General features: G+C 43.4%; 1 protein-coding gene across 1 annotated transcript in view; it reads right to left on the reverse strand.

The window, feature by feature from the left end:
* LOC132824534 (low choriolytic enzyme-like) overlaps positions 1–26,763 on the reverse strand; it is a 169,354-nt gene that overhangs the window by 107,286 nt on the left and 35,305 nt on the right. Inside the window, exon 5 of the mRNA XM_060839167.1 lies at positions 23,665–23,820. Within this exon, the coding sequence (XP_060695150.1) occupies positions 23,665–23,820 (156 nt within the window). The remainder of the gene's footprint in view (positions 1–23,664; positions 23,821–26,763) is intronic.

Consider the following 26,763-nt stretch of genomic DNA (forward strand, 5'->3'; position numbering starts at 1 on the left):
CCCCCTCTCTCTTTTCCCCCTCTCTCTTTTCCCCCTCTCTCTCTTTCCCTCCTCTCTCTCTCCCCCCTTCCCACCTCTCTCTTTTCCCTCTCTCTCTCTTCCCACCTCTCTCTTTCCCTCCCTCCCTCTCTTCCCTCCCTCTCTCTCTTTTCCCTCCCTCTTCTCCCTCTTTCCTCCCTCTCTCTCTTCCCCTCCCTCTTCCCCCTCTCTCTTTCCCCCCTCTCTCTTCCCCCCCCTCTCTTTCCCCCTCTCTGTTTTCCCCCCTCTCTTTTCCCCTTCTCTCTCTTTTCCCCTCTCTCTCTTCCTCCCTCTCTTTTCCCCCTCTCTCTCTTTTCCCCTCTCTCTCTCTTTTCCCTCCCTCTCTCTCTTCTCCCCATCTCTCTCTCTCTTTTCCCCTCTCTCTCTCTTTTCCCCCCTCTCTCTCTCTCTCTTTATGTGCTTCCTATGTCTTTTCTTCTATCCTTTTAAAAATGCTGTTTTTTGACTTTTTTTAAGTTCCAATGCAATGTTATAACATATGAAACATTAATTGCTGCTCGTGAAATTCAAGGAAACCCTCTCCAACACCTGAAATACCTCAAAAGGAGCAACTGTTACAGCCAGAAATTTTTTCCATCCTTCATCTTGGATTACCTGTCCACCATCTGTGGTAGTCTACTTGTCACATCCTGCTAATCAAAGACCTTTTACACGCACTGTTTTCTACCAGCCAATCTTCTAACCGCATTAATGTTATTTTCTAGTCCAGGAACATATTTTCAACAATCTGTTATGCCTTATCAAATGCATTTGGAAATAAAAGTAGTACACACCTACAGTCTCTCCATTTTTCCCCATCTTTCAAAGAACAGTGATAAAATGTGTGACACTACTATGGCTTTTAGGAGGTGCATTTTGTCGTGGCATTTTTTTTTGTTTGGCACCTCTGCCTTAACCTCAATCTACACAGCTTGTAAACAGTTTGAGAGGCCTTGAGTTTAAATTGGAACAATATGGATGGACAGGGGCATTCTCTACAAAACCAGGATTTTTAGATTTTCTGCTGCTGGGGTCTTAATGATACAGAAACCTTTTTCTCCTCCTCCCCACACCTGCGACTCCCCCCCAGGTATCGCTTAAGAGTAGGGGCTCTCTTCCTGCCGCTGGAGTTGCATGTGAGATAATCGGTATTTCAGAATTTCTCTGTCAAGCTGTGTTTATGGGATATTGCTATATTGGAACAGTTAATTAGCAATAGTTAATCTATTATTATAGAAGTTTTTTCCAACAGATTTCAGTTATGCTAACTTCTTTTTTAATGTATTTTACCTGTGGTGTATGAATAAAACATGGTTTACTTCAAATCTGGTAGTTTGACAAGTTGAATTGCATCTGGAATGCAACATATCTCATTGCACTCGTAAAATAAGAAAACATTACGGTCTAGGGTACCTTTAGTATATTTTGAAGGGGTTAGGTCTGATTCGGAACAATTGGAAAACATGATTTCACTTTGACAAAAACATGCTGATTCTTCTCAATTGACTTGAGCTTTTCTAAGTACACAGTGATAAAATGATTGTTTTTAAACCCCTATGACATATCAAGCTCTGGCTTGGCACTTGCTGCTTTTATCATTTGCTACTTTCCAGTCCAATGGAACTTTTCCTGAATCTAGGGAATTATGGAAAATTTCATAGCAATACATCTACCACCTTTTTAGAAACTTCTAAGACCTTGAGATGAAATATTTGGACTTGTCCATTTTTAACTCCATTTCTCTTATGATTGTGACTTTGCACGGTGGCAAGTGGTTAGCACTGCTGCCTCACACCCCCGAGACCTGGGTTCAATTCCCGACTCAGGCGACTGACTGTGTGGAGTTTGCACGTTCTCCCCGTGTCTGCGTGGGTTTCCTCCGGGTGCTCCGGTTTCCTCCCACAGTCCAAAGATGTGCGGGTCAGGTGAATTGGCCATGCTAAATTGCCCGTAGTATTAGGTAAGGGGTAAATGTAGGGGTATGGGTGGGTTGCGCTTCGGAGGGTCGGTGTGGATTTGTTGGGCCGAAGGGCCTGTTTCCACACTGTAAGTAATCTAATCTAATCTAAGTAATCTAATCTAATCCTAACAGCTCTTGATTTTCACATTGTATAGTGAAGGGAGAAGCAAATTATTATTGCTCACTTCATCTGCCATTTTGTTATCTACTAATAAATCTTCATGCACATTTGCTAACTGATTTTACATTCCTACCTAGCTTTTCCTCATACCAGAATTCTTTCATGAATCAGAAACCTCTGCTCTTAGAAAAATATCGAGGTCTCTGCTTTCCCCAACATTTTTGAGGAACAGTACTGCAAAATCACATACTGAGAAAATTTTTTTAAAATTCCCTACAACGTGGAAACAGGCCCTTCAGCCCAACAAGCCCACACCGACCCTCCGCAGAGTAACCCACCCAGACCCATTTCCCTCTGACTAACGCATCTAACCTATGGCCAATTCACCTGACCTGCACATCTTTGGACTGTGGGAGGAAACCAGAGCACCCGGAGGAAACCCACGCAGACACAGGGAGAATGTGCAAACTCCACACAGACAGTTGTGTGAGACTGGAATCGAACCTGGGACCCTGGTGCTGTGAGGCAGCAATGCTAACCACTGAGCCACCGTGCCGTCCATATATGTTATATAGGTATCCCTTATTTTGAAATAGTGACCCTTTACTCCTAGGTTCTCAGGCAAAAAGGGGCAGGAGCATGCTGAGACAATGCGTCGGCCAGGGTGGTCAGGCTTGTGGATCTTGGGAAGGAGGTAGAACCGGGCAGTGCGGGGTTCCCAGACTATGAGATTGGAAGCTGTGGGTGGGAGATCTCCTGAGGTGTTGAGATTCTGTATGGTCTAGGGGATGATGGTTTGGTGGTAGGGGGGTAGGGTCATGGTCGTAGGAAGAGGTGTCCTCGAGTTGGCGTTTAGCTTCAGCGGTGTAGAGGTCAGTGCGCCAAACTACCACTGCGCCCCCATTATACGCTGGCTTAATGGTGAGGTTGGGATTGGAGCAGAGGGATTGGAGGGCTGTGCGTTGTGAGGGTGAGAGGTTAGAGTGGGGGAGGAGGGATAGACAGGTTGAGGTGGTTAATGTCCCAGCGGCAGTTGGAAATGAAGAGGTCAAGGGCAGGTAATAGGCCAGCCCGGGGTGTCCAGGTGGATGCAGTGTGTTGGAGGTGGGCGAAGGGGTCCTTGGAAGGTGGGCGGGAGTTCTGATTGTGAAAGTAAGCTCGGAGGCGGAAGAATTGTTCGACGTCACGGTGTGTATTAAATTCATTGATGCGTGGACGGAGGGTGATGAAGGTGAGTCCTTTGCTGAGGACTGATCGTTCGTCCTCAGTGAGGGGGAGGTCTGGAGGGATGGTGAAAACTCAGCAGGGCTGAGAGCTGGGATCTGGTGTGGGTGTGGAGCTGGGAGTGGGGTCAGAGCCAGTACCTGGGGTGGGTGTGATGGTGGGGGGAATGGGGGAGGAGTCATGAGCAGGGGTAGTGTTCCCCTCCGGGTTCTGGGGGGTGGGGATAGTGACAGTGGGGTCTGTGGGGGCATGTCAGCAGAATGCAGGTGAGTGGCGCTGGTAGAGGCAGAAGTATTGGCAGACACAGCAGTAGGGGTGGCAGAAGTCACTGAGTGTGTGGCATCAGCGATGATGTGAGGGCTGGAAATGGCTATGGGAGTGGCCATGATGGGGGCGGAAGTGACATCATCAATCAGCGTGGGGGTGGAAGCTGCATCAGCCGCATGGCTAATGGCGTTTCTCCAGGCATCAGGTGGCTTGGATTTGGCGGTAACTTCCATCCCCTTGGAGTGGGATGGGGAGTTGAAGTGATCAGCCACAAGACAGTGGGGTTGTTGGGTGCATGTGTCCTGAAAATGTGCTCTGAACCATTCTGCAGAATGGCTTCCTGTCTCTCCAATGTACAGGAGATCACAAAAAGCAACAATACAGATGAGGTGTCCAGATGTGCAGAATAACTCTGCAACATGCACTCAACAAATCTGTCGCCCTGTGGCCAACCACTTCAACTTCTCCTCCCAATCCATCAAGGACTTGCAAATCTTGGACTGCCTCCACAGAACTCACAAGTCCTGTATAATCTCCAACTTTTGTATTCAGCTTCTCTCACAATAAAGAGTAACATTCGATTTTTCATCAAATGCTTTTGTATCTTTGTCATGCTGTTTCTTCAATGGTTGCTAATCTGACCAAAATATCATCTGTAATACCACATTAATTATGCTCCTTACTGAATTTTTTTTCAGTTAATCTCAATGCAATGTGGTACGTCCAAATCTGCAGCATTAATTCAGTCATTGTTCAATCTGACTCAGGCCTGCAATATATTCAAACATTTTGAGTGGGAAGAGCGGCGGCGGAGTAAAAGCGAACCCGGGAGACTACAGCTAAGGTAAGACAGTTTGTTTTAAAATTACTTACCTGTAGCGGGCAGCGGTGTTTTTTTTCTCTCTCTTCACAGAAAGAGCGGGAGCAGCAGAGAAAGTGACGTGAGTAGGAAAACAGTGAGTATATAACTCAGGAAGGCGGCTAAACCCGAGATTCTACACCTGTAGTATCTCCCACCCACCCTCCTCCTCTAACCTTCTTAACTACTCTGCTTCTTCTTTTAAGGTAAGGATTGTTTATTTCTTTACCAGTGACTAGTTAAAAAATTTACTTCTTTTTTTTGTGTGTGTGTATATACATTAAGTCCTTTTTTAGGGAAAAAAAACTATAGCAGAGAGGTATCAGAAAGTATTCTAACTCATACTTTTACAAAGTAACTAAGTAATTAACTAACTAAGCAGAGATGGCTGGGCAGGTGATGTGCTGTTGCTGTATGATGTGGGAGCTGGCTGATCCCATTGTGAATGGCAGTGACCACATCTGCAGCAAGTGTTGGTTGCTGGAAGAACTCCGGATCAGAGTTGATGATCTGGAATCTGAGCTTCAAACACTGCGGCACATCCGGTAAGGGGAGAGTTACCTGGACGCTTTGTTTCAGGAGGCAGTCACACCTGGGAGATTAAAGTAATTCGCATTCAGCTAGTGATCAGGCACAGAGTGTGACTGTAAGTGAGGCAGGTAGGGGGAACCTGAGTTCAGGAGTGGAGGAGCCTCAGCCCTTGACCTTGTCCAACAGGTACGAGATTCTTGCTCCCTGTTTGGATGAGGAAAAGGGCTCTGGACAGGATGAGCCAACTGACCAAGGCACCATGGTGCACAAGGCCATTCAAGAAGGGGGAGCTAATAGACAAGTAGTGGTTATAGGGGATTCTATAATTAGGGGGACAGATAGTATCCTTTGCAAGCCGGATCGGGAGTCTCGCATGGTGTGTTGCCTGCCCGGTGCCAGGGTGCGGGACATCTCCGACCTGTTTGAAAGGATATTGGAGCGGGAGGGGGAGGATCCAGTTGTTGTGGTCCACGTTGGTACTAACAACATAGGCAAGACTAGGGTGGAGGACCTGTTTGGGCATTACGAAGCACTAGGCAGGAAATTGAAGCACAGGTCCTCAAGGGTCATAATCTCCGGATTACTGCCCGAGCCACGTGCCAATTGGCATAGGGACAAGAAAATTAGGCAAGTAAACACATGGCTTAGGAATTGGTGTGGGAAAGAGGGATTCCACTTCATGGGGCATTGGCATCAGTTTTGGAACAGGGGGGATCTGTACCGTTGGGACGGTCTCCACCTGAACCGATCGGGTACCAATGTTCTAGCGAAGAGGATAAATAGGGTGGTCAGTAGGACTTTAAACTTCTGAGTTGGGGGGAAGGGAAAGTGAAAGCGACAGGGAGTATGGCATTAAATGGAAAGATGAGCAGCAGGAGAGCATGTGTCCAGGCGGATTTAAAATTGAGGCGGACTGAGAATGCAGAAAAAGGCAAGGATAACTTAGGACATCATATGATTTCCAACATCTCTAATGATAAGGAAGTTAGCATTAAGGCACTTTACCTGAATGCTCGTAGCATTCATAACAAAGCCGATGAACTAATGGCACAGATAATAGTGAATGATTATGATGTGGTAGGCATCACAGAGACTTGGTTACAGGGGGGTCAGGATTGGCAGTTAAACCTCCATGGTTTTTCAACTTATCGAAAAGACAGAGAGGTGGGCAGAGGGGATGGGGTTGCCTTGTTAGTTAAGAACAAAATTAAATCAATGGTATTGAATGACATAGCGTCGGATGATGTGGAGTCTGTGTGGGTGGAATTGAGGAACCACAAAGGCAAAAAAACCATAATTGGTGTTGTGTATAGACCTCCTAACAGTGGTCAGGATCAGGGACGCAACATGTACCGGGAAATAGAGAAGGCATGTCAGAAAGGCAAGGTCACATTGATCATGGGAGACTTCAATATGCAGGTGGACTGGGTAAATAATGTTGCTAGTGGATCCAAAGAAAGGGAATTCATGGAATGCTTACAGGATGGCTTTTTGGAACAGCTTGTCATGGTGCCCACAAGAGAGCAGGCTATTCTGGACCTAGTGCTTTGCAATGAACCAGACTCTATAAAAGATCTTAAAGTAAGGGAACCCTTAGGAGGTAGCGATCATAATATGGTAGAGTTCAGTCTGGAGTTTGAAAGAGAGAAGGCAAAATCGGATGTAATGGTGTTACAGTTAAATAAAGGTAATCATGAGGGCATGAGAGAGGAACTGACAAAAATAGACTTGAAGTAGAGGCTAACCGGGAAGACAGTAGAGCAAAAATGGCAGGAGTTTGTAGGTATAATTGAGGAGACTATACAGAGGTTCATCCCCAAGAAAAGAAAGATTATCCGGGGAAGGATTAGACAACCATGGCTGACAAAGGAAGTCAGGAAATGTATTAAAGAAAAAGAGAGATCCTATAAAGTGGCTAAAAACAGTGGGAAGTCGGAAGATTGGGAAGGATACAAAAGCAAACAGAGGATAACAAAGAGTGTAATAAGAAATGAGAGGATCAAATATGAAGGTAGGCTAGCCAGTAATATTAGAAATGATAGTAAAAGTTTCTTTCAGTACATAAGAAACAAACGACAGGCAAAAGTAGACATTGGGCCACTTCAAACTGATGCAGGAAGCCTAGTGATGGGAGATAAGGAAATAGCAGGAGAACTTAACAAGTACTTTGCGTCAGTTTTTACAGTGGAAGACATGAGTAATATCCCAAAAATTAAAGGGAGTCACGGGGCTGAGTTGAGTATGGTTGCCATTATGAAAGAGATAGTGCTAGAAATGTTAAAAAGTCTTAAAATTGATAAATCTCCTGGCCGCGATGGGATACACCCTAGAGTTCTGAGAGAGGTGGCTGAGGAAATAGCAGAGGCATTGGTTGAGATCTTTCAAAAGTCACTGGAGTCAGGAAAGGTCCCGGATGACTGGAAGATGGCTGTTGTAACCCCCTTGTCCAAGAAAGGATCAAGGCAAAAGATGGAAAATTATAGGCCAATCAGTTTAACCTCGGTTGTTGGTAAAATTCTAGAATCCATCATTAAGGATGAGGTTTCTAAATTCTTGGAAGAGCAGAGTCTGATTAGAACAAGTCAACATGGATTTAGTAAGGGGAGGTCATGCCTGACAAACCTGTTGGAATTTTTTGAAGCGGTAACAAGTAGGTTAGACCAGGGAAACCCAGTGGATGTGGTCTATCTAGACTTTCAAAAGGCCTTTGATAAGGTGCCACACGGGAGGCTGCTGAGCAAGGTGAGGGCCCATGGTGTTCGAGGTGAGCTGCTGGGATGGATTGAGGATTGGCTGTCTAACAGAAGGCAGAGAGTTGGAATAAAAGGTTCTTTTTCAGAATGGCAGCCGGTGACGAGCGGTGTCCCACAGGGTTCGGTGTTGGGGCCACAGCTATTCGCATTATATATTAATGATTTGGATGAGGGGACTGGGGGCATTCTAGCGAAGTTTGCCGATGATACGAAGTTAGGTGGACAGGCAGGTAGTACCGAGGAAGTGGGGAGGCTACAGAAGGATCTAGACAGGTTGGGAGAGTGGTCCAGGAAATGGCTGATGGAATTTAACGTGAGCAAGTGCGAGGTCTTGCACTTTGGCAAAAAGAATAAAAGCATAGACTACTTTCTAAATGGTGAGAAAATTAGTAAAGCCAAAGCACAAAGGGATCTGGGAGTGCTAGTTGAGGATTCTCTAAAGGTAAACATGCAGGTTGAGTCCGTGATTAAGAAAGCAAATGCAATGTTGTCTCTGATCTCAAGAGGGTTGGAATATAAAAGCAGAGATGTGCTACTGAGACTCTATAAAGCTCTGGTTAGGCCCCATTTGGAGTACTGTGTCCAGTTTTGGTCCCCACACCTCAGGAAGGACATACTGGCACTGGAACGTGTCCAGCGGAGATTCACGCGGATGATCCCTGGAATGGTAGGTCTAACATATGAGGAACGGCTGAGGATACTGGGATTGTATTCGTTGGAGTTTAGAAGATTGAGGGGAGACTTAATAGAGACGTACAAGATAATACATGGCTTGGAAAAGGTGGACGCTAGGAAATTGTTTCCGTTAGGTGAGGAGACTAGGACCCGTGGACACAGCCTTAGAATTAGAGGGGGTCAATTCAGAATGGAAATGCGGAGACATTTCTTCAGCCAGAGAGTGGTGGGCCTGTGGAATTCATTGCCACGGAGTGCAGTGGAGGCCGGGACGCTAAATGTCTTCAAGGCCGAGATTGATAGATTCTTGTTGTCTCGAGGAATTAAGGGCTACGGGGAGAATGCTGGTAAGTGGAGTTGAAATGCCAATCAGCCATGATTGAATGGCGGAGTGGACTCGATGGGCCGAATGCCCTTACTTCCACTCCTATGTCTTATGGTCTTACACACTGGCAAGGACAATTACTTCTCTGTTGCTTTTGTGTATTGTAACTGTGCTCCAGGTGTTTTTGGTTCCTTCTAATTGCTGTTCTTGGGGCCACTTATTTGTCATTTTTATCAATGACCTGTGCATAGAAGGATGGGTTAGTAAATTTGCAGATGAAACTAAGGTCAGTGGAGTTATGGACAGTGCAGAAGCATGTTGCAGGTTACAGAGGGACATAAGCTGCAGAGCTGGGCTGAGAGTTGGCAAATGGAGTTTAATACAGAAACGTGAGATGATTTCCTTTGGAGGGAGTCACAGGAATATAGAATAATGGGCTAAAGGTATGATTCTTGGTAGTGTAGATGAGCTGAGACACCTCTGTCCATTCATAGATCCCTGAAGGTTGCCACCCAGGTTGACAGGGTGGTTAAGGCATATGGTGTATTAGCTTTTATTGGTAGAGGGATTGAGTTTTGGAGCCATGAGGTCATGCTGCAGCTGTACAAAACTCTGGTGCGGCTGCACTTGGAGCATTGCATACAGTTCTGGTCACCACATAGAGATGTGGAAGCTTTGGAAAGGGTTCAGAGGAGATTTAATAGGAAGTTGCCTGGTATGGAGGGAAGGCCTTATGAGGAAAGGCTGAGGGACTTGAGATTGTTTTCATTAGAGAGAAGGTTGAGAGGTGTGACTTAATTGAGACATATAAGATAATCAGAGCGTTAGATAGTGAACAGTGACAGCCTCTTGCCTCGGATGATGATGCCTAGCACGAGGGGACATAACTTTAAATTGAGGTGTGATAGATATAGGACAGCTGTCAAACAGTGTCTTCACTCAGTAGTAAGGGTGTGGAATGCACTGACTACAACATAGAACATAGAACATAGAAGGATACAGCGCAGTACAGGCCCTTCGGCCCTCGATGTTGCGCCGACCGAATCCTACCTAACCTATACTAGCCCAATAACTTCCAAATGCCTATCCAATGCCCGCTTAAATGACTATAAAGAAGGAGAGTTCACCACTGATACGGGCAGGGCATTCCATGAACTCACAACCCGCTGTGTGAAGAATCTACCCCTAACATCTGTCCTATACCTACCACCCCTTAATTTAAAGCTATGTCCCCTAGTAACACCTGACTCCATTAGCGGTAAAAGGTTCTTAGTATCTACCCTATCTAAACCCCTAATCATCTTATACACTTCTATCAGATCTCCCCTAAACCTTCTCTTCTCCAATGAGAACAGCCCCAAGTGCCTCAGCCTTTCCTCATAAGATTTTCCTACCATTCCAGGCAACATCCTGGTAAACCTCCTCTGCACTCGTTCTAAAGCTTCCACATCCTTCCTATAGTATGGCGACCAAAACTGCACACAATACTCCAGATGAGGCCTCACCAGAGTCTTATACAACTGCAACATGACCTCAGGACTCCGGAACTCAATTCCTCTGCCAATAAAGCCCAGTACACCATATGCCTTCCTCACAGCACTATTTACCTGGGTGGCAACTTTCAGAGATCTGTGTACATAGACACCAAGATCCCTCTGCTCATCCACACTACCAAGTAGCCTACCATTAGCCCAGTAATCCATCATCTTGTTATTCCTACCAAAGTGAACGACTTCGCACTTAGCTACATTGAATTCCATTTGCCACATTTCCGCCCAGCTCTGCAACTTATCTATATCCCGCTGTAACCTACCACTTCCTTCCTCACTATCCACAACTCCACCGACTTTTGTGTCATCCGCAAACTTGCTTACCCAGCTTTCAAGTCCTTCCTCTAGATCATTTATAAAGATAACAAAAAGCAATGGTCCCAAAACAGATCCTTGTGGTACACCGCTAGTAACTGCGCTCCAAGATGAACATAATCCATCAACTACTACCCTCTGTCTCCTTCCAGCCAGCCAATTCCTAATCCAAACCTCTAATGTATCCTCAATGCCATACCTCCGAAGTTTTAGCATTAGCCTACCATGGGGAACCTTATCGAACGCCTTACTAAAATCCATATACACAACATCTACTGCTTTACCCTCGTCCACTTCCTTAGTCACCTTCTCAAAGAACTCAATAAGGTTTGTGAGGCACGACCTGCCCTTCACAAAACCATGCTGGCTATCCCTGATCACGTTATTCCTACCCAGATGTTCATAAATCTTATCCCTTACCATTCTCTCTAAGACTTTGCCCACCACTGAAGTCAGACTCACTGGCCTATAGTTACTAGGGCTATCCCTACTCCCTTTCTTGAACAATGGGACCACATTCGCTATCCTCCAGTCCTCTGGTACTATTCCCGTTGACAATGATGACATAAAAATCCAGGCCAATGGCTCTGCTATCTCCTCCCTAGCTTCCCATAGGATCCTGGGGTAAATGCCATCAGGCCCAGGAGACTTATCTATATTCATCCTTTCCAATATTCCCAAAACCTCTTCCCTGCATATTTCCAGGGCATCCATTCTAATTATTTGTGTAGACTTGCCAACTTTAAGGGCATTTAAATATCCATTGAATAAATATTCAGATGAAAATTCAATAGTATAGCTTGGATAGGTTACAGATTGTTTCCACAGGTCAGCATAACTTTGAGGGCCGAAGGGCCTGTACTGTGCTCTTGTCTTCTATTATCAGAAGAAATCACCTTTTTATTGTACCCATGTCACTTCCACGTATGTACAGGACAAAACTTTACATATCTTGGTGGTTCGGATAATCAAGTGATTTTTATGATTAGATTACTTATAGTGTGAAAATAGGCCCTTTGGCCCAACAAGTCCACACCGACCCTCCGAAGAGCAACCCACCCAGACCCATTCCCCTACATTTACCCCTTCACCTGACACTACAGGCAATTTAGCATGGCCAATTCACCTAACTTGCACATCTTTGGACTGTGGGAGGAAACCGGAGCACCCAGAGTAAACCCATGCAGACACAGGAAGAATGTGCAAACTCCACAGAGACAGTTGCCTGAGGCGCAAATTGAACCTGGGTCTCTGGCACTGTGAGGCAGCAGTGCTAACCACTGTGCCACCGTGCTGCCCACTAATGTAATGGCCAGAAAGAAAGATGTCAAGATAGATTCTTCGATTCAAAGGAGATCAAAAACAGATCAGCATGTCTCTCCCCTGACCTGTTCTAAAATTACATGCAGGACAGAAATAATCACAGAGCCCCTCTTCCAGCTAATTGTTTAATTACTCATCACTGGGGCAGAACTGCAGAGTTTGAGCTATTGTAGAACTGCCTGTGTATGTTGTTAACATGTAGTTGTTTGAATTGATGAGTCAAAGGTAAATTAGTTGACTCTGGATATCAGCTATCACCCTCGCTGAAGAAGACTGATGGAACAGCAGTGATTTAAAATGAAAATATGCCAACTAACATGTTCCCTCCTTTTTTAAAGGATGGGCTCATATATTTCAGATCATGGGTCAATTGGTCTCTAGGGATTGTTGTTCATAACTACAGTTAAAAGTGGACTTGCAGCAGCATATGCTGAGCATGGTCAGACTGGTTATCTTTGCAGTTGTAGGAAATGTCATCATTTAGATAAACTGACATGGTGGCTCAGTGGTTAGCACTGTTGCCTCTCAGCACCAGGCACCCAGGTTAGATTCCAGTCTTGAGCGACTGTCTGTGTGGAGTTTGCACGTTCTGCGTCTACATGGATTTCTTCTGAAAGATCTGGTTTTATATCAAGTTTTATATCCTGATGAACTCTGGCCCGAAACGTCGAATTTCTGTTCCTTGGATGCTGCCTAACCTGCAACACATTTTCAGCTCTGATCTCCAGCATCTGCAGACCTCACTTTTTACTCTGGTTTTATATCAATCCAAAGATATGCATGACCTTGTGATATGGTCATGCTAAATTGCCCATAGTGCTCAGGGATGTGATAGGTTAAATAGGTCAGGGGTAAATATAGAGTAGGGGAATGGGTCTGGGTGAGTTACTCTTTGGAGAGTCTGCATGGACCTGTTGAGCCAAAGGGCCTGTTTCCATGTTGTTGGGATTCTATGATAAAGCCACATCCTGAAATCCGCTATGCTGCCTAAATCAAATACTTGCTCAAGTTGCCTGTTAAGAGTGCAAATGAACTCTCCACTTTGAATATTAATAGTATTTTCTCTCAATAACGACCTCTCTGCTGTAGCAAAAGATATAAACTTGGAGGTGTTAAATGGGTCCATAAGTAAAGAAAGAGTGTTATGGTCACTATTAGTTACTCGTAGTGCGTTCCTGGCCCTGTTCTGAGGTTGCAAGTCTGGTTCTTCTACTGGAATCCCTTCTCCTGTTATAAGCAGCCTGACACTTTGTTTCCTATCTCTGCTCTACATCCTAACATGCTGAACCTAGAGATAAACTGCAACTACATCATACAAGTCTTAGAGCCAGTGGTATGCCCAAAATCTTACATCTGCAAATGTGTTGCTGGTCAAAGCACAGCAGGTTAGGCAGCATCTCAGGAATAGAGAATTCGACGTTTCGAGCATAAGCCCTTTACCCAAAATCTTACATTCACAACTAGCATCTTCTTAATGTGCAACACCCATTAGACTTCACCAATTACAATCAAGGTAACCCCCTTGAGTAATCAGATGAGTAATGAATGCCACCCTAGTCAATGATGCTCACTTACCATGAAAAAATATTTTTAAAATCAGCAACTACCTTGCAGGTATTTATGAATCTAGTAGTCACCAGGCTCTTCTTGTTGTTGAACACATTCATCAGTGCAAGATTAAAAAGATTTGTGGTACATCCACAAATGGCAGCATTGGTGTCACAACGTACATATTTTCCAGCTTTTGGAGCGTTGCTCCTTCATCAGGTGGTCGTGAAGGAGTACTGCTTCGAAAGCTACTGCTTTCAATTAAACCTGTTGGACTATAACCTGGTGTTGTGTGATTTTTAACTTTGTACACCCCAGTCCAACACCGGCATCTCCAAATTATACATATTCTCCATACTTTGAGCACATTTGCATTACCACATTTAGCAAGACAACACGTGAGAGGATTGTGTACATGTGCCAGCTTCGTAACAAAACAGCATTTGTAGAAAAAACTTTTAGCATTATGAAGTCCAATTTTGCATCCTGGACTTGGTAAAAAGAACTCAATTAATTAAAGCATGAATATGAAATAAGATATTTCTTGGACAATAACAAAGACAAAAACATAAGCATAATTGTTTGGGATGGTTCATGTGCCAATGTGGCAGAAAATATAAGCTGAAGAGAGCAGAAATTCAGTTCAAAGTTTAAGGCTCCTTATCAGAATTCATGCAGTATTTTGAAACCAAATAGATAAATTAACTGCACAAACATAATAAACAGATGACTAGTCATCTGTTACAGAGACATGGTTGCAGGATTTAGACCTCCATATTAGAGGAAAAAAAGGAAATAAAGATTGGGTAGCATTATTATTAAAGAAAGATATCAATGCAGTGATGAATAAATGCAACAGATCATGATGTGGAATCAGTTTGGACAGAAATAAATGATTGCAAGAGAAAGAAGTAAAGGGTGGGGTTATCTATAGGTCCCAAAGAGTTCATTGTAGGGCAAAGTAAAAATCTGGGAGAAAAAGAAAGAGGCATGGAGGAAGGTACGACAATTGCCACAGGTGATTTTAACCTGCATACTAACTGGACATATATGGGTAAGGTTAATGCAGTCAGAGTCATAGACATGTACAGCATAGAAACAGACCCTTTCGTCCAACCCGTCCATGCCGACCAGATATCCCAACCCAATCTAGTCCCATCTGCCAGCACCCAGTCAATACCCCTCCAAACCCTTCCTATTGATATACCCATCCAAACGCCTTTTAAATGTTGCAATTGTACTAGCCTCCACCACTTCCTCTGGCAGCTCATTCCATACCCGTACCACCCTCCGTGTGAAAAAGGTATCCCTTAGGTCTCTTTTATATCTTTCCCCTCTCACCCGAAATCTATGCCCTCTAGTTCTGCACTGCCCCACCCCAGGGAAAAAAACCTTTGTCTATTTATTCGATCCACGCCCCTCATAATTTTGTCCACCTCTATAAGGTCACCCCTCAGCCTCCGACACTCCAGGGAAAACAGCCCCAGCCTGTTCAGCCTCTCCCTGTAGCTCAGATCCTCCAACCCTGGCAACATCCTTGTAAATCTTTTCTGAACCCTTTCATGTTTCACAACATCTTTCCGAAAGGAAGGAGACCAGAACTGCATGTAATATTCCAACAGTGGCCTAACCAATGTCTTGCACAACTGCAACATGACCTCCCAACTCCTGTACTCGATACCCTGGCCAATAAAGGAAAGCATACCAAAAGCCGCCTTCACTATCCGATCTCCCTGCGACTCCACTTTCAAGGAGCTATGAACCTGCACTCCAAGGTCTCTTTGTTTAGCAACTCTCCCTAGGACCTTTCCATTGAGTGTATAAGTCCTGCTAAGATTTGCTTTCTCAAAATTCAGCATATTGCATTTATCTGAATTAAACTCCATCTGCCACTTCTCAGCCCATTGGCCCATCTGATCAGTATCCTGTTGTAATGAGAGCAGTATGTTGCAGAACCCAGCTAGTGACAGTTATTTTAAAATCTAGTAACATGTAATGAGAGAGAAGTGATAAGAAATCTATTAAGGATTCTTTAGACATGTTGATCACAAGATGGTAGAACTTCAAACTCTGAGGGAGAATATCAAGTCTCAAACCTATTCTCAACTTAAATTATCTTTACAGAAGAAAGAGTTGTCTAAAGTGGGATGGTGAAAATAGACTAATGGAAATGTCAGTCGATGGGTAATGGCCAATATTTAAGCAGGTATTTCATAATGCTCAGTTAAAATTTTATTCCAGGCAGGGATGGACTTGAAGTGGTCAAGGAGAGTATCCAAATCATTGCATATAAAGTAGTTAAATATAGTGATGGGCCAGAGAACTGGAACATTTTAGGTACCAGTATTATTAAAAAATGATTTAAGAGGGAAAAATTAAATTGGCAAGAAATAAAAGAAAACAGCAAGAGCTTCTGAGGGTTTACAAAAAGAGTGGCTAAAGTAAGTATAAGGCTCCCTGGCAGATGCAACTACAGACGTGATAATGGGGAAACAAGGAAATGGCAGATAACTTAAGCCAGTATTTTATACTGGTCTTCATTGAAAGACATCCCAAAGATATCAGGGAAAGAAAAGCCTTGTAACAGTTCCTATCATGAGGGACAAAGTATTTGAGATAGAACTGGAGGCAAATATGTAAATAAATTGCCAGGACCTGATGGGCCTGCATCCAAGAGTTTTAAAGGAAGGATATTTAGAGAGTGGAAGAATTGCCAAAATATTCCAGGGCTTGCTGGATTCTGGAAGGGTTCCAGCAGATTGGAAAACTGTAAATGGATTTCTTCTGCTCGAGGAGAAACAAAGCAAGAGATGTAAGGTGAGTTAATCTAACATACGTTAATGAGAAAATACTAGAGTCTATAATGAAGAAAACAGCGGGACATTTAGAAAAGCTTAATATTCAAATAGTCAGAGTTTTGTGAAAGGGAAATTATATTTGAGATTTGAGGATTCTTTCAAGAAATAGCAGAGTTGATAAAGGGGATCCAGGGTGTAGGTTTGCTCGCTGAGCTGTAGGTTTGATATACAGACGTTTCAATACCTGGCTAGGTAACATCATCAGTGGCGACCTCCAAGTGAAGTGAAGCTGTTGTCTCCTGCTTTCTATTTATATCTTTCTCCTGAATGGGGTTCCTGGGGTTTGTGGTGATGTCATTTCCTGTTCGTTTTCTGAGGGGTTGATAGATGGCATCTAGATCTATGTGCTTGTTTATGGCATTGTGGTTGGAGTGCCAGGCCTCTAGGAATTCTCTGGCATGTCTTTGCTTAGCCGGTCCCAGGATAGATGTGTTGTCCCAGTCGAAATGGTGGCTTTTTTTAATCCAGGTGCAGGGCTATGAGGGAGAGGGGGTCGTGTCTTTTTGTGGCTAGCTGGTGTTCATGTATCCTGGTGGCTAACTTTCTTCCTGTTTGTCCTATATAGTGTTTGGGGCAGTCCTTGCATGGAATTTTATAGATGACGTTGGTTTTGTACTGGGTCTTTTAAGTTTGGTAGTTTTTGTTTGAGAGTGTTGGTGGGTTTGTGTGCTACTAGAATTCCGAGGGGTCTCAGTGGTCTGGCTATCATTTCTGAAACTTCTTTGGTATATGGTAAGGTGGTTAAGGTTTCTGGCTGTGTTTTGTCTGCTTGTCGTGGTTTGTTCTTGAGGAATCTGTGCACCGTGTTTTTTGAGTATCCGTTCTTCTTGAATACATCGTATAGGTGGTTCTCCTCTGTTTTTCGAAGTTCGTCTATGCTGCAGTGTGTGGTGGCTCGTTGGAATAGTGTTCTGATACAGCTTCGTTTGTGTGTGTTGGGATGGTTGCTGGTGTAGTTGGGTATTTGGTCAGTGTTTGTCAGTGTTCTATTTACGCAGGTTTGTAATTCTCCCTTGTCCTTTCTTTCTACTGTGACGTCCAGAAATGCGAGTTTGTTGTCAGTTTTTTTCTCCTTGGTGACCTTTATGCCTGTGAGGATGTTGTTGATGATGTTAAATGTCTCTTCTATCTTGTTTCGTTTTGTGATGACAAAGGTGTCATCTACGTAGTGAACCCAGATTTTTGGTTTGATGATTGGTAGAGCTGTTCGTTCTAGTCTTTGCATTACCGCTTCTGCTATGAATCCTGATAGTGAAGATCCCATGGGTGTGCTGTTGGTTTGTTTGTAGCACATAGATCTAGATGCCATCTATCAACCTCTCAGAAAACGAACAGAAATGACATCACCACAAACCCCAGGAACCATCCAGGAGAAAGATATAAATAGAAAGCAGGAGACAACCACTTCGCTTCACTTGGAGGTCACCACTGAAGATGTTACCTAGCCAGGTAATGAAACGTCTGTACATCAAACCTACAGCTCAGCGAGCAAACCTACACTCTAAACCTCAACCTGAGCTACAAACCTTCACAAATTTTGCAAAGGGGAACCAGTTAAGTAGTGTCTTTGGATTTCCAAGAAGTATCCGATAACCTTTTAGGTGGCATGTTCATGCATAAGGTAGGAGCTCATGTTATTGGGGCTAATGTATCAGCAGGGATTGAGGCTTGGTTAAAATACAAGACAGTTATGATTGTTGGTTATTTAGCGGTTTTGAAAGATATTTAACTCATGGAGTGCCACGAAGTAACTCAAGGCTTCAATTACTTATAATTGATACTAATGACCTGGAGTAGGCAGAGTGCAACGCAATGTGAAAAAACGTGGGAGGGAATATGGTGATGAGGGCATAACAAGCAAGCAAAAACTTGGCAGATGGAGTTTAACGTAAGAAAATGAGGTCATGCACTTTGGGGACAACCAAAAGGCAGACTCTAACTTAAATGGAGTTAGACTTCAAAGGAGTCTGGCATGGAGGGAAGCATGTAGGAACAGCTGTATACAGTTTTGGTGTCCATATTTAAGAAATGATAGACTGGCATTGAAAGTAGTTCAAGAGATTCACTGGGTGGATTTCTGGGATGAAAGCCTCGATGTAGCAAGATCAGCTAAAGACATTATGGCCTTATTCAGTAGTTTTTAAAAGAATGAGGGATTATCTTACTGAAATATAAAATTGAGGGTTTTATAGGTTGGATGTTTTTACTAGTAGAGCATTCTCAAACTACAGGACACACTTACAGTACAAGGGGCATAATTTAAAACCTAAGTGTTATGAAGTTGAAGGCATGTAGTGTGCCTTTGAGACAGTGAAAGCTGTTTTTGTACTAAACTTGCAGATACCTATTATGTGAGTGACCAGCACTCTGTGTACTAGAAAACTGAAAATAATATAAAATTTGGCTGTGAAACAAAGACCTAAGTTTCAGGTGTTTTCACAATCGTTTGAATTTAAATTATGGCCCAGGATACTAAAAACGAATTGAATTTGTTTTTGCCAAACTTGAACTAATGAGATGATCCAATGTTTGGGGTATAAAAAAACCCTGCATTTTGAGTTAGCCAGAAAAAGGGACCAACTGCCATCACCAGAGTAGCTACCAGCAAATTACACTCTCTATCAAAGGTACCTTCCTTCATATCAAACGTCTTTGCAGCAAAAGACCGACGACCCAGAGAGATCTACAGCCAGAGGAAGGAGGACACCAGAGATGAGAGCTGCTGCCTGGTTTTGAAATTAAGTTGCAACTTTTTTTAATACAGTTGCTTTTTGGAACAGTATATTGTTCAGAGTTGGTGGTAGGGAACAAACCTTTATGAGAAAGGAGGCTTAGAGTTGTAAATAGTTGTTGTTTAATGTTTACTTTTGGAATTAAAGAATAAATTAGTATTTTTTTCTTTAAATAGTGGAATTTGGGAGTTCTGTCACTCATGCTTTAACAGATTACAAGGCGAGGTGAGCTTTCCTGGGTGTTTGGTTTAATTAGCAGAGGGGAGTTCAGTGCCACGTTGTAACAACGCAAAGGAATTTCTTCTCCTTGCAGGTAGTGAATGTCCCAAACTCTGTGGCAGAGTTATGCAGGTTAGATGTCTGCAAGTATTTAAATAAATGATAATGTCCCTACCCCAGGACTGGGAGCCCAGGTTCAAGTCCTGCCTACTCCAGATGTGTGATATCATTATTTTGATCAGGGTGACTAGAAAAGTAGGTTAGATAGACTTTCAAAATATTGAGAAGTCAAGGTCTGAGAGGAGCCAGCACAAGATTTGAGACCAGGAACAGATTAGCCTGAATTTATAGAACAGTGGAGTGAGCTTGAGGGGCTGAATGGCTGACTGTTACTCCTATTTCTTATGCTCTAAATTAGACATTACACAGGTCTTGAACTACTGTGAAAGAGCCACATGGTGACGGCTGATCATCTTTGTCTTATGCTCATTGGAACAAATGTAAGATTAACAAATGTCAAGTGACCAGAACAAGTTTTAAAATGCTCTGATTAGTTGGCAAGTTGATTGATTAGCTGAGATATTACCATAGAATAAAAAAGAACTATAGTTTTCCTACAGTTTTTAAAACAATTAAATTTTAAAAGAAAGGTAGACATTCTTTAGAACGAGCTGAACACCTTTACAACTTTGCTATGTACATGAAAACATGGAAAATTGCTCAAGGAAAACCCACCTTGTCAATCAACACTCAATTATCAAAGTGACAAGCTGCATTGTTACAAATGCTTTCAAATGCAATAAACAGCTCACTGATACTATTTTGGATTCAATCAGGGTCTGTCAGCCTGATCTTATTGCAACCTTGATTGAAACACAGGTGAAAAGAAAAGCTGCAGTTGGGACAGAATGACTACTCCTGACATCAAAAGTAGCATTTGATGATCAAGGCATTAAAAGGAGCTCAAGCAAACCTGAAGTTAATGGGAATCACCGAAAGCTCGCTACTGATTTAGCATTATTTACAGCGCACAAGATGGCTGTGGTTGTTAAAGGTCTTTTAATTCTTAGTTTGTGGGATGTCAGCATCACTTGCTGGCCAGCATTTATTGTCCCTTCCTAGCTGCCCTTGATTTGGTGGTGTGAGCTGTGTTCTTGAACTGCTACAGTCCACCTGCTGTGAGTTGACGCACAATGCCATTAGGGAGGGAATTCCAGGATTTTGACCCAGCGGCTGTGAAGGAACTGCAATATATTTCCAAAACAGGATGGTGAGTGATTTGGAGGAATCTTAAGAGACAAATTCTGGAACACAAGTCGTCAGTACTATTGCTGGAATAATGTTGGGGCCCATAGCCTTTGCAATGTCCAGTATTTCTATCTGTTTCTTGATTCCATGTGGAGTGAATCAAATTGGCTGAAGGCTGGGGACTACCAGAGGAGGGCCAAGGTTGCTGTAAAATGGTATTTTCTATTCAACCTGTTCAGACATATTACCCCCAGGAGCAGATGGGACTTGGACTTGAACTAGATTTCCTTGCCCCAAGACCAATTTCTTCAGCTGTTTCATCAATTTGCTACTCTCTGTCACCATAAAGACAAGAACAGAATGTGCATTGATATTTATACAATGCTCATGCTATTTGTGACTCCCTAGATACTGAAGCAATTTGTGTGCTTATGACAATGGATCTGAACTCCTAAGTACGATACATATGCTTAATTCTGATATAAATATATTTATATAAAAGAGGATTGTGAATATAAGTTCATTGCTGTCTGGCAAAGTTCTGCATGGGACCCATGGAAAGTTATAACTGTGCAGCATCATGAAAACGTCAAATAGAAAGACAGTGAAGGAATGGAGGGCTAACAGAACCAGAGTGTTGACTCCCTTCTCAGTCAGCAGTAAGCCACCTCTTGTTTTGTTTTTTGTCTTTCCACAAGTAAATAACAGGATTAAAAACTGACTTCAACCTCTAGTTTGTGTAAGCAAGTAGAACAGTATGCCACTAGGAGAAAACGTGCTCATGGGCGATGATATGTTAATGAACTGAGGTTTGTACACGCCAGCCTGGGTTCAAGCACGAGTGTGCTGCAAAATCAGTGATAAGCTACTCACGAGTAACCCCTGCACAGTTGAGAATTTCTTCTTCAGCTAAGTGCTGGGATCCAACTAGCCAGCAAGCTAATCAGAAGAGGAGGTGCACCTGTGTTTTAACTCTTATATCCATCAAAAGAACTGCGAGTTGGCTCTTAATAATAAACTATTATAGTATTGTGCCAAATAAATGAATATAACAAAATACACTATGATGATTTACACTACAAATCTATTTTGTGCTTAACTTTGATCATATACTACCACACTAGATCTTCACCTTGATCCACATGGTGATGGTCATGTGGTATTTTCCTGATGGTCTCAGGGGTGACTTTTCTACAGTAGTTGGTTTCTAGTTACTGCCCAAGGATGGTGTTTGCTGCAATTCTTATACTTGGTAGTTGTTCCAGCCCTTTTCTTTTGGGAGGGTCTTAGTATCCTCCAATAGATTGATCAGGGTTCAATCATCCTGATCGATTGAACCAAATCAGACATTGTCATGACAATGGCAGGGTGGTCCTGGAGGTGTTGGGTGCACGTAGCCCCCTCCAATTAAGAATGTGAGGTACCCACCGTGCCTAATACATATTATGTTTTTGATTGCGCTGAGATGGGGATTCTGGTTGACTCTGTTCAAACCCAAATTTGGGTGTGTATTGTTGTCTGCAGCCACTATGTTGATATATACTGTCTGTTGGTAGCTACAGCCTGTTTGGATGCTGCAACATGTTTATTATCACAGTCGCTTTGGTCAAGGCTTGCCTCAATCTCCCAGCATGCCTCAGTATTATCCATTCTTGTTAAATCTATCATAAATCCATCATTTTGAGCAAGTAGTCTGGCCACAGTAGGAACAGGAAATGAATGACTCCCTTGCTCAGAGTACCTTGTCAGCTAACAAATCAAAGTAAGCATAAAACGTTAACTCAAATGCATATTCATTTTTTTTTAAAATAGCATTGCTGTGAAAGGGATAGGTGAGTGAATAAATGACAGCCAGTTTCTCCCACCTCACCCAAGCACTTAACAACATAGAGTGGTCATCTGAAACCAAAGTAACTCTGAGAACCTCACCCTAGGTCTGACTGTAAGTGTCAATATGTAGCAAGGTCACTGCAACCTTCAAGTTTGGGCAAGTTACATTTCCACCATACAAGAGGCAGGCAATGACCATGTCCAACAAGAGAAATCTAACCATATCCTCTTGACGTTCAATGACATTACCATAGCTAAATTCTACATTATCAATATCCTGGTGGCTACTAATTAATCAATGTTTACTGGACTAACCATATACTGTGGCTACGAAACCAGTGTGTTGCTGGAAAAGCACAGCAGGTCAGGCAGCAACAGAGGAGCAAGAAAATTGATGTTTCAGGCTTTCTAGCAACATACTCTCAACTTTGATCTCCAGCATTTGCAGACCTCACTGGCTACAAAACCAGGTCAGAGGCAGGGAGTTCTGCAATCACTAATTCATTTTAACATCCCAAATTGTGTCCAATGTTAACAAGGTACAAATCAGGAAAGTGAAGGAATATTTGCCACTTGCCTGGACAAGTACCACCCCAAAAGCATAAAGGATGTTTAAATGCATCCATGACAAAGCAGCCTATTTAACTAGCATCCTATCCACCACCTTAAGCATTCACTGCTTCCACCACTGGCTGATAATTTCAACAAAACATGATAACTACAAGATGTATTGCAGTTGTTCACTAAGCCTCCTTCAGCAGCACCTTCCAAACCCACAACATCTACCACTGAGTAGGACATGGACAGCAGAAGAGTGAGATGACCAGTTGCTACAATTTCCCATCCAATCTGGCTGACATTCTGACTTGGAACTGTATTCGTATTCCTTCACAATCATTTAAACTGAACATTCCCTTCCGAATGTGGGTGTACCAGAACCACATGAACTTCAGGGGTTCATGCTGGTAATTCACCTCTTAATGGCAATTAGGGATGAGCAATAAATGTTAACCTCATTATTGATGCAATGATCTCATGAAAAGTATGTAAAATAGAACCACTACAAAAGGAACGTGTATATTCATTACCACTATTCCAGGTATAATTGTCTACATGGTAGGACTCAAACCTTGGAGCTTATTGAATCTGCATGGTTTAGGTACACATTAGCTTAACTGAATTTTGATAGAAACACTTTGTGAAGCTGCTTCATAAGATTAAAAAACACAAATGTCCCAAGATCCACAACAAGCTCTTATAGTTGTCATGTTTTCTTATCAGGAACAAATATTAACGAAAGTTGCTTACTGTATTCACGACCGAGCTTATATGGGACGTAAATATTTCCGTCTTTTGCACGTGGCCATAAACAGCTTCTTGGTGAATTGTTACATATCATAGCATTTCTGGAATTGTCAACGAGAATGTCGCCATGTTCAATTATTTTACTTCCTGTACTTTTTACTGCAAAGTGAAAAAAAGCAAGGTATTATTTAAAAGCGATACAAGTGCAAAAATATTTGTATGAACATTTAATACTTTTACCCAAGCTAACTAATAAAACTATTAGATTACTGTCAAAATAGTAAATTGCTCCAAACTTCAAATCAATGCCATCTCAGTGAAAGACATCAGGTCTGTTTATTTTATTAACTCCAAAATGGAAACAAAATATATTGCTAGATAAATTCATTTTCAGTTTAAATAATGACATTATAAGCACGAATTGTTTTTAATTTCGAAAAAAATCTGTTGACACACTCATTCATTATTCAATAGTTATCACTTCATGATTTAGTCCAGATTCTTTGGCTGGTAGTGGAGTAAGATGCACCTGCTGCAGACTGAGATTTGAACTGTTCATTTACATTTGACACTGGAGTCTTTACCCCTTCTGATAATGGCTCAATTTTAAATCCAGCGATGAACACAGGCATGAGGCAAGTGTTGAGGTAATTCCAGCAAAGCCACACTCTTTAAGGACTATGTTGAGATAAATGGTCTTCAACATCAGAAACTGCAGAGTCTCAACCCACCCAACCCCAACAACATTTATCCATCATTCATTCCCCACAACAATACTCCCCTTCCACAACCCCTGACAAGGATAACATATCTTCCTAGTTCACGCCACATTGGAAACTTCACCAGACAAGAAGGTTTACTTAACATCCACTCTGGAAAGTAATCCATCCACCATACGTTTCATTTCTTTTTAAAAAATGTATTCATTGAATGAGGGTGTTGCTAGCTAGGCCAGAATTTATTGCCCATAGGGCAATCGAGAATCAATCACGTTGTTGTGGTTGTGGAGTCACATGTAGGCCAGACCAGGCAAGGATGGCAGTTTCCTTCCCTAAATGATGTTAGTGAACCAGATGTGTTCTTCTGAGAACTGATAAAGGATTCATGGTCATCGTTAGACTCTTAATTCCAGTTTTCATTAAATTCAAATTCCATCATCCACCATAATGGAATTTGCACGCTGCTACCCAGAAATAACAGTCCAGCTATGATACCCAAGATGATGCCTCCCTGTCTTTATGTATAACAAAGTGCAAAGCCCCTATAACGTCTCTGGCTGTAGCCTGGAAGGAATCAAAAAGAAAGTAATTGCAAGCAATGGTGACTTTCATTATCACTGCTAATGCATGACTATGAGTCCCAGTGACCAGTATATCTTCTGAGGCTAGAGATGTCTGGAACCATTTGTGACAATATCTCAGTATCAGAAACACATCCCCTCCTTCCCCCCGCTGTTTCTTCCCCTCCCCCTCCCACCCCCAAGAGGTCAAGCAAGTTCTGCTTTTGTCTACAGATTCTGTAAATGGACAGTATTGCCTTGACTACAACTGCTCTGTTGGTCCCTAGTGCTACTTTACAGCGCCAGCGACCCAGGTTCAATTCCATCCTACGGTGCCTGCACATTCTTCCTGTGTCTGTGTCGGTTTCCTATGGGTGCTCTTGTTACCCCCCCACACATCAAAGATGTACAGGTTAGATTGGGTAATTCAGCGTTGCCAAAGTGTCCGGGGATGTGCAGGCTAGGTACATGAGTAATAGAAAATGCAGGGTTACAAGGAAGGATAGAATAAGGAAGGTGAATCAGGTTGGGATACACTTCAGAGGGTCAGTGTGGACTTAATTGACTGAGTGCTGAAAATGTGTTGCTGGTTAAAGTGCAGCAGGTCAGGCAGCATCCAAGGAACAGGAAATTCGACGTTTCGGGCTCAAGCCATTCATCAGGAATGAGGAAAGTGTGTCCAGCAGGCTAAGATAAAAGGTAGGGAGGAGGGACTTGGGGGAGGGGCGATGGAGATGTGATAGGTGGAAGGAGGTGAAGGTGAGGGTGAGAGGCCGGAGTGGGGTGGGGGCGGAGAGGTCAGGAGGGCGGTGCTGAGTTCGAGGGAATCGAACAAGGTGGGGGGAGGGGAAATGAGGAAACTGGAGAAATCTGAGTTCATCCCTTGTGGTTGGAGGGTTCCCAGGCGGAAGATGAGGCGCTCTTCCTCTAACCGTCGTGTTGTTATGTTCTGGCGATGGAGGAGTCCAAGGACCTGCATGTCCTTGGTGGAGTGGGAGGGAGAGTTAAAGTGTTGAGCCACGGGGTGATTGGGTTGGTTGGTCCGGGCGTCCCAGAGGTGTTCCCTGAAGCATTCCACAAGTAGGCGGCCCGTCTCCCCAATATAGAGGAGACCACATCGGGTGCAGCGGATGCAATAGATGATGTGTGTGGAGGTGCAGGTGAATTTGTGGCGGATATGGAAGGATCCCTTGGGGCCTTGGAGAGAAGTAAGGGAGGAGGTGTGGGCGCAAGTTTTGCATTTCCTGCGGTTGCAGGGGAAGGTGCCGGGAGTGGAGGTTGGGTGTGGACCTGACGAGGGAGTCATGAAGGGAGTGGTCTTTGCGGAACGCTGATAGGGGAGGGGAAGGAAATATATCCCAGGTGGTGGGGTCCGTTTGGAGATGGCAGAAATGACGGCGGATGATACGCTGTATATGGAGGTTGGTGGGGTGGTAGGTGAGAACCAGTGGGGTTCTGTCCTGGTGGCAGTTGGAGGGGTGGGGCTCAAGGGCAGAGGAGTGGGAAGTGGAGGAGATGCGGTGGAGGGCATCGTCGATCACGTCTGGGGGGAATCTGCGGTCCTTGAAGAAGGAGGCCATCTGGGCTGTACGGTATTGGAACTGGTCCTTCTGGGAGCAGATGCGGCGGAGACGAAGGAATTGGGAATATGGGATAGCGTTTTTACAGGGGGCAGGGTGGGAGGAGGTGTAGTCCAGGTAGCTGTGGGAGTCAGTCGGTTTATAGTAGATGTCTGTGTTGATTCGGTCGCCTGAGATAGAAATGGAAAGGTCTAGGAAGGGGAGGGAGGAGTCTGAGACAGTCCAGGTGAATTTCAGGTCGGG

The sequence above is a fragment of the Hemiscyllium ocellatum genome, chromosome 18 (genome assembly GCF_020745735.1).
Source record: "Hemiscyllium ocellatum isolate sHemOce1 chromosome 18, sHemOce1.pat.X.cur, whole genome shotgun sequence".
NCBI classification, from domain to species: Eukaryota; Metazoa; Chordata; class Chondrichthyes; order Orectolobiformes; family Hemiscylliidae; genus Hemiscyllium; species Hemiscyllium ocellatum.